The sequence below is a fragment of the Protobothrops mucrosquamatus genome, unplaced genomic scaffold (genome assembly GCF_001527695.2).
Source record: "Protobothrops mucrosquamatus isolate PMUCROS unplaced genomic scaffold, P.Mucros_1.0 scaffold1179, whole genome shotgun sequence".
NCBI classification, from domain to species: Eukaryota; Metazoa; Chordata; class Lepidosauria; order Squamata; family Viperidae; genus Protobothrops; species Protobothrops mucrosquamatus.
Window position 1 is genome coordinate 214,981 of NW_015387392.1, and position 13,516 is coordinate 228,496.

General features: G+C 44.1%; 1 protein-coding gene across 1 annotated transcript in view; it reads right to left on the reverse strand.

Annotated features, from left to right (window-relative positions):
• Positions 1–319: 319 nt before the first annotated feature.
• EIF2AK1 (eukaryotic translation initiation factor 2 alpha kinase 1) overlaps positions 320–13,516 on the reverse strand; it is a 17,830-nt gene continuing 4,633 nt past the window's right edge. The window contains exons 2-14 of the mRNA XM_015820771.1: positions 12,750–12,886; positions 11,693–11,724; positions 11,100–11,199; positions 10,582–10,662; positions 9,219–9,330; positions 8,790–8,847; positions 8,348–8,621; positions 7,808–7,916; positions 7,108–7,214; positions 2,114–2,234; positions 1,946–2,025; positions 1,037–1,270; positions 320–494 (exon numbers count right to left, since the gene is read on the reverse strand). Of these exons, the coding sequence (XP_015676257.1) occupies positions 363–494; positions 1,037–1,270; positions 1,946–2,025; positions 2,114–2,234; positions 7,108–7,214; positions 7,808–7,916; positions 8,348–8,621; positions 8,790–8,847; positions 9,219–9,330; positions 10,582–10,662; positions 11,100–11,199; positions 11,693–11,724; positions 12,750–12,886 (1,577 nt within the window). The 3' untranslated portion in view covers positions 320–362. The remainder of the gene's footprint in view (positions 495–1,036; positions 1,271–1,945; positions 2,026–2,113; positions 2,235–7,107; positions 7,215–7,807; positions 7,917–8,347; positions 8,622–8,789; positions 8,848–9,218; positions 9,331–10,581; positions 10,663–11,099; positions 11,200–11,692; positions 11,725–12,749; positions 12,887–13,516) is intronic.

Consider the following 13,516-nt stretch of genomic DNA (forward strand, 5'->3'; position numbering starts at 1 on the left):
CTTCTTCAGCGAGAAAACTGGCCCGCTGGGCACCCCATCTTGGAAACAAAATGGGCTGGGTTTTTCCTTCGGAGATGTTTTTTCTCCCTAACTTTCCCAACTGCTCCCATCCAAGCGTTTAACAGGCCCCGATCCTGCTTAACTTCTTTGGGATTAACCAGGATTGTCTGGCCTCGCTACCTGCTGTAACTACAGCATTACTGTTAAATGTCAGAAACTATATAAAGAATTTCAGGAATGCTTCTCTGCGATTTCTCTTCAGTTCAAATGAGAGAGACACCCTTATAGACCTGGAATATTTTATGTAAAAAAAAAGTAAGACAATTTAAAAGTTAATACGACGACAAATACTTTTGGTTCATTTAAACAGGAGATCCGAGGGGCTTGATTCTGTCTCTTTCGTCCCTCTCTTCTAACAGCAGCTTAATTTTTTCTTTAAGCAGTTTGATTTCTTCTTCTTGCTTCATCACTTTCTGCTGAAGAGCACAAATCACCTGAACAAAACAAAGCAGACAATTATTGCTGCCTTCCCATATACAGAGTAGTGCTAGCAGGGATAGGAGGGGATCGTTTTTCTACGTGGCTGCTCACTTCCTTTTTTAAAAATAAGAATAGCCATCTTAATTTCGTTTAAATTACATTCCTTTCTTTTTTTTCTTTAGTTTATTAACGGTTGTTAACCAGCACAGGAGAATTGATATTCAAAATTAGGGCTTATTTAACTGGCTTATTATACATTTATGACAATTATGGGATAATTTGGGCTCATTATCATAAATTATAATCATCCAGGCTCACAATAATTAGGGGCTAATTTGTCTTACAATCAAATGATGATACTCAGGCTTTAACAGAATAACAGAGCTGGAAGGGACCTTGGAGACCTTCTAGTCCAACCCCCTGCTCAAGCAGGAAACCCTGTACCATTTCAGACAAATGGTTGTCAGGTCTCTTCTCAAGAACCTCCAATGTTTATGATACTCTGTGATAAATGTGTAATAATTTAGATAATCGGGATCATCTTGCCAAAGCTTACATTTGCCGAATTATGGAAGAGTTCGCTGTCCAGCAGCTGAAGGGCTGTGGGTCTACGCGAGGATGTGTCGCTGGTCAGTAATTTCACGTATTTGGCCTGTATAGGCCACTTCCCAGAAAAAGAGAACGGGAGGGTGCCCTGTCTTAAGCCCATCAGAACTTCCGTTCTCTCCATTTCCGTTCCAAACGGCTGGAAGAGTTCAAACAGGATGACACCCAAACTGTACATATCCGACTAGGGGGAGATAAGAAATGTTCAGGGTTAGAACTCTTCCCCCCCCCCCCCCATAATTTAAATGCAACTTTTAATACAGAACTCTTCGGAATCAATGTGGGGATGTGCGCTGTACAGCAACAGCCATGGGGCAACTCTTTCTTGACTCAGACACCAGGGAGGAAAGTTTTTGGCAAAAGCAGAAAGGTGGGCCAGAGCATTTTCCAGGATCGATCGTTCCCGCTTTGCGCCAGCCTGGCAATTTCAAAGCTGTACCGTGCTGCTTTTTAGGTGATCGTTCTAACACCCCCCCCAAAAAAGCCCAAATAATTGGGCTATAACCCTTGTTGCCAGGGTGCTCTCTATCTCCCTCTAAGCTGGCTTTCACGTACTTCTTTTCTTCTTGATAGCCAACCAGAATGCAGTTATTGCAGGCTAACTCTGCCCACTGTCGAGAGATCGATCCTGACCGGCTCACGGTTGACTCGGCCTTCCTTCCTTTCAAGGTCGATAAAACGAGGACCCAGATTATTGGGGGCAACATCGTGACCTTGTAAATCGCTCAGCGGTATGGAACAATATATAAGACTATTGCTATGCTTATATATGTCCATTGACTTCTGAAAGATGGAATTGCACAACTGAGGTCCTGTTTTTAAAGAGCTACAGTTAGACTGGAGGTTGGGATGGCTGTACCTTGAAATCATAATGAGAGCCTTGGAGCTGTTCAGGAGAAGCATACAGGCAAGTGCCTACTCCAGAGGTATGGATGAATGCTATACCAAAATAAAGGGAGAATGTTAGCCTTAAAAAAAAAAAAAAGCATTGCGAATCAATAACCAAAGCACAGAGCGGAATGATTACCATAATTATTCTCTGCGCTTAGCAGGTGGGTGGTATCTTCCTCTATAATATCTCTACAGGCTAACCCAAAGTCCCCTATTTTCACATGGTGGTTAGGTCCTTGGAGAAAGATATTCCGGGGCTGTGAAAACAAAACAAACGCACTGATGATGTTACATAGTTGGCCAATGAAACGTCTGCAAGAAAACAACCAATCTCAGAGAGCGCCAAGGACTCCTCAATTCAACCCCGAGCCACAAATATTCTCCTTTATTGGTACAAAACAAACGGTTCTGAATGTATTTCAGAAATTTCAAATCTCATTTCAATTACATTCGGCGCAAAAGATTTCGATTAACCGAAAGTGTCAAAATAGAGCTGGCGAGATTCCGGTTGGGAGCACCAAGTAGGAGTCCGGCCTTGAGAGCCCTCCAAGGCCCCTTTCTATTCTAGATGTCTTCTCCAGTGACGACAACAGGCGCCAATAACCAGAGACCCGTACGTGTCAAGTTTAAGTTGGCTACTTTATTTTTCTCTGCCTATTACGCAGGAATCTCCCCAGTTCACATGAGAACTACTAGACCAGGCTTTAAGGCAGGGGTGTCAAACTCGTGTCACGCGACGTGTCGCGACGTATCATGACTTTTTTTCCCCCTTGCCGAAGCTGGGATGGATGCAGCTTCCGCGTGACGCATCCGGACCGTGGGAGGGCAGTTTGACTCCCCTGCTTTAAGCTATTCATGGAAGGTCAGACCTAGCTCTTTTGTGTTTACATAGAGAGTCCAGGCTAATTCCTCACTTGACTCCTGCTCTTCAACAAGCTGAAATGTAAGCCTAAGCTGAATAGGACATTTTTTTAGAGGCCGTACATCTCTCTCTATTTGACCTGCAACCTTTTAGATTGATGAGATCATCATCTAACTGGTTCCAGAACCAAGCGCCATCATCAGAAAAGAACAATGGCTCAAATGTAAGGTTCCCCACATGCATGTTTTTCCACACTCAGCTCTGCCCATTTTTTTTTTCCTAACATGGGCAATTTGATAAGACGTCCTTGCAAATGGGACAGCGAATTGACAGACGAAAAACTAATTGAGGCAATCATGACCAACAATACATCGATGCTTCAAGATTTACTGCCGTCCCACTCAGTTTACCAAACGGTTCTCTGCCAGGTAGCTTTTATCTGCTAAATCTAAAAGACTAAAATGGAATTTAAAACAGGATACAGGTAGTCCTCGATTTATGACTACAACCGGGCCCCCAGTTTCTGTCACTAAGCGAAACGTTAAGCGAGTTTTCTCCCATTTTTTTGACCTTTCTTGCCGCAGTTGTTAACTTGACTTTGCTTGTTAGAAGGCGGCAAAAGGGGCATGTGTCTCCCAGGACACTGCGACCGTCGTAAAATGAGTCAGTGGCCAAGTGTCCAAGTTTCGATTACATAATCATGGGATTGCTGCAATGATGGGTCGTCAGTGTGAAAAGCGGTCATAAGTCACTCTTTTTCAATGCCGTTGTAACTGTGGACGAGCCCTACGAGAACTGTCGTAAGTCGAGGACTATGTGTAGGTAGAATTTTATGTAAAGTGTCCAAAGACGGAACTTCTGAAAAGATGTTTAATTCAGAATGACAAATTTTATACCAAAGGGTCTTTAAATGGGATTTTGACAAGCAGCAGAATGACTGTACAATCTTAGGCATATCTAATTAAAAGTAAGTTCCGTTGACCCACTCTTAGAATTTAAAGTTAAATGGGACTTAGTTCTGAGTTAACAAGCACAAGCTTATGTGATGAGGTTGTCATCTTGTATCACTTTTAGTGAGGCAGGCGGCTATCTAAATTTGATTATTGTGATAAATAAAATCTTACAGGTATATTGGATTAAGCCCTCCCTGAAAAAGCGAAGCGTTCTTTAATCAATCCTTCTGATAGTTATTATAATGTAGAGTGCAGAATATTTTAGCAGGCTTCCTACAAAGTCCTACACTTTCAAAACAACCCACAAAATGTGTTACAACTAAACTTTCTGCAACCACTTTCTAGGCACCTAAACGGTTAGCTGAAGCTCAGATCAGATTCAAAGAATAAGCTACTTCTTAAGACAGTAGAACAAAATGTATTGTAAATTATAAATAGCCTTCGGATGGTCTTGATTTCAATAAACCACATCAAAAGTGATAGCTTGCTCCACTAGCTTACATGTTGCCAGTTATGACTTTTATATCTTTTTCTCCCTGTCAAAGAAAAAAGGGAGATTTGTGCAAGATAATACACGAAATGAAGATCCTGAAATGAGGTAATATGTTACTAAATGTCAGCGGTTATAATACGGGATTTGGGAAATGTTTAACGGCAAGAACTGTCAGACACAAAGAATCAGGACCACACGTTAAATTCCAGCCAATCTGATTTATTGCTTATGCCTCTAGAGGTAATACTCCACTTACAGCCACAATTGAGCCCAAAATAAGTGAAACATTTGTTAAATGAATTTTGCCCCATTTTATGACCATTCTTGCAACAGTTGTTAAGTGAATCACTGCAGTTGTTAAATTAGCAATATGGCTTTTAAGTGGCTCTGGCTTCCCCATGGACTCTGCTTGTCAGAAGGTCACATTGCAACCGTCATAAAGGTGAAGCAATCACACATCCAAATTTTGGTCACAAGACCTGGGGAGGCTGCAACGGTCGCAAGTGTGAAAAACAGTCGTAAGTCACTTTTTTCAGTGCCATTGTAACTTTGAACGGTCACTAAATGGACCGTTGTAAGTTGAGGACTACCTGTATACAAGAATCTACTCAATTAAAAGTCAGCGCTATGCTGGAACTAGAAAAAGTCAACGGAATTTAAGAGGGATTGGTCTTAGGCCGTTTGTGGGAATGTAATGACTCTAGGCTGATTCCTCCCTTGACTCCTCCACCCCTGGGCTCTACCTGTCCTTTTCCTACAAGAATCCATTAACACTGGAGTCAAGCTGCTTAGCAGCGAAGGACCAAACCTTTGGTTGGTTGGCTGGAGTTGATGTCATCACAGATATCTAGAAAGCACACTGTAGTCTACTCCCACTGTATTAGATACTCCATTAGAGAGAGAAAGAACTTGCCAATATGTATTTTATTCCTACCCATTTAGCCCCCAAAGAGCAGAATGCTCCACGGAGAACCCCCGCAGAGCAGAAGACAGGAATGATAGCAAACATCTCCTTGTCAAATTGAAGAAGAGTGTCAAGACCACAAACAGTGACACGGCTGGCCCCCGTGATCACCATCCTCTCCATCTGGCTGTAACCATGGGGTGTCATCACCTAATCCCCGACCTGCTGAAGCGGGGGGCAAGAATAGACGACAGGTCGAAAGCCGGCCAGACCGCCCTTCACCTCGCTTCCCAAACCCTCAACCACGAAGCCATTCAAACGCTACTCCACCGTGGGGCCGAGGTGAACTGCGCCACTCCGATGACCCGAGAGACCCCGCTCCACTTGGCCGTCCACGCCTCGTCCTGCAAGGCCGGCCTCATCCTCGGGGCCGACGGGAAGTGCGTGGCGCTTCTGCTGATGAACGGGGCCGACGTGTGCAGGAAGGACTGGAGAGGCCAGGAAGCCCTTCACCACGCTTGCCGAAACGGCCATGAAGACATCATTAACCTCCTCCTCAATTACGGGGCAGACGTGAACGCCTTAACACTGCGAGCCGAGTCGTGCCTTTTCCTGTTCCTCGAAAAAGCCGCCAATCTAAAGAAGGCCAACCTCCTCTGGAAGCTGCTAAGCCTCTCCTATCCTCTGAAGCTCACCAACTCCGACGGTCGCCTACCCCAACTCCTAGATGACCCCTATTGGGAGCCACTGAAGGACATACTCCTACAAGTGTCCTGCCAAGTCTGGTCCTTGCAGGACATTTGCAAATTCAACATCCGGAAAGTCTACGGTGGGAACTCAAGATACTGGCTCAAAGAGCTGATGCCCATCAAGCTGTGGGACTCTATCTACATGGGCCAACAGTTTTCGTACGCTTCGAAAATTGTCGAAAGGATTTTTGACGGCGGGTGCCGCCAGTCCGAAGTAGGGGAGCGGCCCTGGGATGCTAGCCTCCTCCTCCTTTTTCTCCTTAGCGTGATTCCTGCGCTATGGCAGGGTCCGCTTTTCCTGGGACGCTAGTTTTGGTTCTGACGTGTCAAAATAAAATAAAACCGGAAGCGTCGGCTTTGTTGCTCTGAGTCAGTCCTCCCAAGCATGGATTTCGAGCATGGAGCACACACTCCCTCCGTTTGAAATATTTAGGAAGGAAAACGGAGAGGGGTTCCTGCAATTTGGAGGTGTGCGACAGGCATCCAGCCCAGCCTTTTTAAAAACCCTGCTGGAAGCAATGCGATTCCCAGCTGAAGGAGACCGAAATTGGAGAAAAGGGGAAAACGGGGAAAGGAGCAATGGGCATGCACAGTAAATACAGGTAGTCCTCAACTTAACGACCACAACTGGGCTCAAAATTTCTCTTGCTATGCGAGACATTTGTGAAGTGGATTTTGCCCCACTTTACGACCTTTTCTGCCATGGTTGTTAAGTGAATCGCTGCAGTTAATAACACAGCTGACTTTGCTTATCAGAGTCACAAAAGGGATTGTGTGACCCCCGGGACGCTGCGTCCGTCATAAACATGAGTCAGTTGCTGAGAGTCTGAATTCTGATCACTGACTCTGGGATTGCTGTAACGGTCGTTAAGTGTGAAATACGGCCGTAACTCACTTTTTCCAGTGCCGTTGTTTGAACGGTCCCTAAATGAACTGTTTTAAGCAGAGGACTACCGGTAATTGTGTATTAAAAAGGCGTTCGTCGGTTTGAAGCAACAAAAATTTGGGCTTAAGTAGGAATTTCTGCTGTTTGCCATATCTAATATAATGCCAACATATAATGGTTTCTTGATTCTGAATATTTAACCACCCATCCAAGTTCTTAATGCATTCTTTGAGTGCAGAATTTCTAAATACCCAGCCTGGCTCTGAAAGAGTATTTTACTTACTTTAATGTCCCGGTGCATGACCCCATTACTGTGGATATAGTACACGCCTTCTAGCAGCTCCTGGAAAATCTTCAAGGTCCAGTGTTTCTCAATATGATGATAAGGATCTTTAAAAACATTTAAAAACAACAACAACACAGTTTTTGCACGTGCAATACTGGAATGTCACAAATGAAGGCAAATTGACGCATCCTGGGATAATGTGGCAGGATCCAACCTGGGTCGGTTACAGGGACCGGACATTTTTGTCTTCCGAACTTCCAGACGCGTGCTGAAGCTCATCTTTGGGGGATTTCTCTCTGCTAGCTGGGCTCCAGCACGGAGTCTGAAAAACTCAGAATACAAAACCTTTGGTTCTGGTGACCGACCCAGATTGGATCCAGTACTGGAAATGTCTTTATAACAGCTTGTTAATGACTCTCTTTGAAATATGTTGATTAAAAAAAAAACAAGAACCAGGCAAGCATCTTTTCCAGGGCAGTTGCTTAGACCAGGGGTCCCCAACCCACAGTCCGTGGACCGGTAGCGGGCCGCAGCCTGCCAGCAACCGGTCTGCACAAACAAGGAAAGCCCCATCCACAGGATGCAGGCAGCACACAAAATCACATCCCCTCCGGTCCGCGGAAAAACCTCCCTCCACGTAACTTGTCCCTGATGCCCAAAAGGTTGGGGACCTGTGGCTTAGACTTTTAAGACTTACTAGAGGCATCCGTTGCTTTCAGACACACGTCATTTCTGCTGGCAATCCAGTCACACAAAGAGGCTTCGCACAGTTGCATTTGGATGTGAAGCATCAGGTGATATTCAACCTAAGAAGGAAAGAGGGAGGCACTTTTTTTTTTCAATGCACCATGAGAAAGAGATATAACACTACGCAAACCTACGACAGGCCGAGCGATTACAACCTCGACTTAGGCAGCAGTGGCCCTATCTGCGAGAATTGTTGCTGTGTCCTCTTTTTCAGAACTCTTGTTAACTTTGAATGGTCCCCACTTCACCCAAGTTGTGTGAATCCCCAGGGCTGGGCTTATTCTGAAAAAGGAACAAATCTGAAGCACATTTTTTCACACCGTGAACACAATCCCCCTCTTCCGCTTCGCTCCTCTACAGATGCAGTCCCACAAAGGGATCACTTTCAGAAGCAAGGAGCAGATTTTGCATCTACAAAGGTGCTTAAAAAACTGTCCTTCAAAATCGCCGGAGCAGAATGAAAGCCTATTCAAGATGAATTTCTACTCACCACACAAGGCTGGTGAGAAGGTCTCTCGTTTTGGGCATCTTCATCGGTGCAAGAATCCCCATTTTCAGTGCAGCAACGTAGGACCGAGGACTGATTTCCACTGTCCCTTAAGTCGTGGCTCGTGTCATTTTCCCCACTCCTGCCATATGTCCCAGGAGGAAATGTGCAAACATTCCCTTCACTTCCTTTAGAATTTCTGCCCAGGGAATCCTCCGGGCTCCGACTGGCAAAGATAATGGAACTGTCTTCCATTTCTTGAATGCAACTCTGGTCCCTACAACAACAAAAAAAGGAAAAAAAACCCTCAAAATCAAGGAAGGGAAGGGAACTGTACAGCCCTTCGTGGTCCAACACTCCCCCCTCCCGAATAATTTTATTTATAAAAAAAGAATTTATTTTAAAAAAAACGAGGCAGTTCTTGTGGAATCCTAGAATACGTTACTCGGAATCTCCTGGCTCCGAAGACATTTTGAGAGACGGAAGATCCAAGCCTAAGCCACCTAAAATGGGGAAAAAAAAGGACATTTTATAAAGACAATTTTATACCGTTGGGTTCATACGAGGTGCACAGCGTGAAAATCAAACTGGATTTTATTATTGTCGTGGGCAGAACGCAATTTATTTGTCGGGGCCATCACGGGGCATGTGAACAGGTCAGAATCCACCCTACGGACCCTGTACCTTCCATGCTCTTGGTTTTAATCCTCTAATTGCCGTGAATTTTAATTCGAATAGTTTTATATCTCTGCTTTTATGCCATTGTAAGGCACCTCTTTGAGAGGGTGAGATGAAGCCCACAAATTATAAAACGCTGCGCACTGCTCGAAGTCAGGCAGATGAGACAAGAAGTATAGCTATGGAATAAACAAACAAATATGCTCCCCTTTTGGACAGGCTGGCTGAACGTGTTCCATCCAAGCCGTGTGGTAACCTACAATGTGAGGATGCTGCAGCTGAGCCAAGACTTTCACTTCCCGTAGGACCTACGTAAAGATCAGAGATGGACTTATTGTTATGGTTCTGACAGATGAAGCTCTTCGAAAGAACTTCAAGGCATTGTTTACCTTAAAGAGTCTTTATTTTGAGTAGCATAACATCGGCACTGCATAATCGAAGCCAAAAACTGAATTCCCCTCCCCTGAGTACATAGTATCCAAGCACAATTCCTTCCTCCAATTAACAGTCATAAATCACATTCCCCAATTAGCTTGAAGCTCCGGCTTCCTCTCCAGCCCCCAATTCCTTATCAGCTCTGGTTACAATAACCTTGTTTCTCACACTAGGTCTAGTGTTGTTATGTCTAGCTGGACTCTCGTTCACACACACCTTCCCAGCATCATCTAACTCTAAAAGCAAAAGGTAAAAGATGGCTACATTTCCATCTGTTGTCAATGCAAAAACATCCGATGTTAGCAGCGTTGACACTTATCACAATAGGTATGACCAGGTAAGCCGCTCTTTCCCAAGATGCCCATCGACTTTCCGGAAATGGAAGTAAGAGTGCCTTTCACTTTTGCCCTTACCCCCACCTGTCAGGCGCAAGAAATCAAGGAACCGAGGCTGTTCACGTGAAGGCAGGTTTTATTGCACGCTACCGTTCTGTACAAGAATCTGAGCTACTAACGGTCAAAGTGAATTGGCAGTAGAGAAGAGTCAGTGGAATTCAAGATGGGCTGGATTTAGATCGCTTGGTGCGAAGGGATTCAAAACTGATGATGTGCTGGACCCCTTCCCTCGGGCTCTGCCTGGTCATCTCCTGCGTCCCCAAAAGATGTAACGTCCACCATAAGGGCACTGCAAGCCCAAGGGCGCCCCTTGAAAAACTCTGCACCCCCCAAGCAAATGGTTTTGAGTGGGATGATGGCAAAGACTCCTGAAGAGCTGGGCACCTTCTCTTTCTAAGCCCCCATCGACGTTGTACTGGGGGTACAAGCAAGAAATAGTAGGCGGGGTTAATCGGCAAGAAGTGTCAGTCAAAAGTGGGTGGGGCTACTACTATTCAACTCCAGACTTCCTGGTTTTTGTCTCTCTCTCTCTCTCTCTCCATTCTTCTTCCCAGAAATACAGTAATTTTGCAGCTACCAGATTTTTTGAAGCAAGGCAATAAATAGCAAAGTTTCTGCCTGCAACTGACAGATTTCTTTTAATATTAAACATCGACTAACCCCGATCTGAGAACCGTGGCACCTGTCTTTGCAAAACACCCTCCAGCCAACACAAAACAAGGCCGTTACCTTCATGCAGTCCCGCTTGGTGGCTTTCTTAATCAGGATTTTTTTAATCGCGTAGAATTGGCCATCGAGTTTATTTCTGACCTGAAAGAAGACCAATAAGGCAGAAGGGTGTAAGACAAATTTAGAACAATGGGTGACACGGACGTCACTTTTTGTAAAGAAGTTTCATCCAGACACTGGGATTTTCTCAAATATGCAGTAAGGGCGGGAGATAAATGGAATAAATAACTATCACCTGCCAGATTCAGAATATGGGCCTTGGGTGGCAAATAGGGAGAAAGGCCACACGGTGTATCATGACATCCCTGCACAAACGCTACAAATTATGTAATTCAGCAAATCCAACACTTTATTGTTTTAAGGGTGCATTCTTGCATCGTGTTTTATAAATCTGCTCAGAATAAAATCTTAAGATATATTGAAAGAAGGCCTGCCACAATTTCTACCCACCACCAATGGGCCTTATTCCCCATTCGACTATAACCAATGCTGATGTTGATATAGTCAGTTATAAATACCTTATATACTGTTCCATACCCTCCTTTCCCAAGCCGTGAAATCTCATCAAATTCGTTAACATAACGGGATGTCTGCGCTTCGAAGAGGATTTCGTTCTCCCTAGTTTTTAAAAGAGCCTATTAATACGGAGTTGTTATTAAAAAAAATCAAATACCACCAACAATAAATTAAAAAAGAGGGTAATATTCCACTGTAAAACTTTCTTTCGTGGATAGACGAGCAACATATGGAAATAGAAAGGAGACACCCATGTTCAAAAATATCCAGATTAGTGACAGCCTAAGGCTCAAGCTGCTGATTTTTATCCTGCCTTAGACATGTCTCAGTTTTTCCAATTCAGACATAGAAAAACAGAACAGAACAGAAAGCAAAAGTCTCTTCTTGTGATGCCCAAGGACTTTTACATTACATGATTTTACATTACATGATTTACGGTTCCAACGTAATCGGAATTTTATTTCCACAATGCAGGGACTCCAGAAGCTGCTGTTAAATGCTTTTCAGAGAGTAAAGCTCTACCAAGCAATTTTAAAGTCGACATGTTAAATAGGTAGCTGGCTTGAACATTATTCCTGGAGCTTTGAACACGTACCTGTTTGCGTAGGAATCACCAGGACCAACTTCCTACGTGACAGAGAAAGGAAGAAAGAGACGATTAGTACCAAACACACAACCAAGAAACAAAAATTGGATTTTTCTGAAAACAAAATGAAAAGCCTAGAGAACAAAAACCAACAGTTTTTAAGCACAAATGTCAATCCAACAGAGAAGCAGTTTTGAACTTCTTTCCCAATGTAGTCTTATTCCTATTCTCCAGGATATTTTACAAAGCCCCACCTAAGAAAACTGAACAATGAATTTTAAAAACCCCAAAAAACACTTTTTCCAGACACATAAGAGATCGGACCCATGATTTGAAGGTCTGTTTGCAAAGCAAGCAGGCAGTTGGGGCATTTTCTGAGAAGGGAACAAATTTAGGAAGCTGAGAAGATCATAAGGAAAGGGCCTAGTTTCGTCTAGTGCAGGAGTGTCAAACTACCAGCCCGCGGGCCAGACGCAACACAAGGAAACTGCACCCACCCCATTGCTGGCAATGGGGAAAAAGCTCCGATACGTTGCATGACATCATGTGACGTCGCGAGTTTGACATGTCTGGTCTAGTGCTTAAGGCGCCCGCCTAGAAAGTAGGAGACTGTGAGTTCTAGTCCCACCTTAGCCAAGGCTGGGTGACTTTGGGCGAATCATCAGGAGATGGTGAGTTCTAGTCCCACCTTAGACATAAAAATCAGTTGGCTAACTTTGGGCCACTTTTTTTCAATGTCGTTGTAACTGCAAACGGTCACTAAATGAACTGTGGTAAGTCGAGAACTAGCTGTAATGGTGGTTTTTCACCTCTCTGCTCTCCTTCAGCAAAATAAGATGCGGTGGGGGGAAAAAACAACCTCATCACAGCCATAGCAATGAACATTTTGCACGATTAAAAGAGATGATTTGAAATTCCAAATATTGTTCTAGCATGCTTGTAATGGGCCTGCCAGGAAGCAGAGAGAGGGAGGGAGGGAGGGAGGGAGGGAGAGAAAGTGAGAGAGAGAGAGAGAGAGAGAGAGAGAGAGAGAGAGAGAGAGAGAGAGAGAGAGAGAGAGAATTACCTCATTGTCTATTTGCTTGTTGGCTGCTTTCATTAGTTCAGTAATGGCTCGATTATGCTGCAGTCGCAAACTGCTGAATTCTTCACAAACGGCGAAATCGGAAAGCAAGCCCATCTGAGTAAATGTTTTACAGAGTACTGTATGGGGGGGGGAGAAAAGACCCTTTGAAAATAAAGCGAAAACTCTTCCAACGCTTGCCTTCATTACGTTTTTATGCCCTCCCTCTACTTCCAATTGCTTTTCTTTCATTTAAAACATGAGTCCCGGAAGGTGGATTTCAGAATAATGAAAAGTTAAGATATTAATACAATTAACGGTTATAATACAAGTAGCCTCGTCCAGCCCTTGAGATGTAAAATCCAGTAACGTATAGCAGCTGCAAACCATCGGGAGAGAAATAAAAAAGCAACTTTAAGAGAAAAAGAAGAAAAACAGGCGTGCTAAGGCTTCCTATAAATACTGGTGAGGCTTATAATCAGGCTTATAATGGCGAGGCAACTTGTATATAAACAGAGGGCAAACCCCACTTCTAGCGCTGGCATTAGCTAGTTGGATCATGAAATGTCTGCAAGAAAGGAACCAAGCCTAAAGAGCACCAAGGACCCCACAGTCCTTCTCCTCCACCTCCTTCTTGTCTCCTTCTCCTTTCTCCACTCTGCAAACCCAATTCCCTCCTAGCACTGATGATGTTACCTAGCTCGGTCATGAAATGACTACAAGAAAAGAACCAAGCTCAGAGAGCACCAAGGACCCCACAGTTCTCCTCC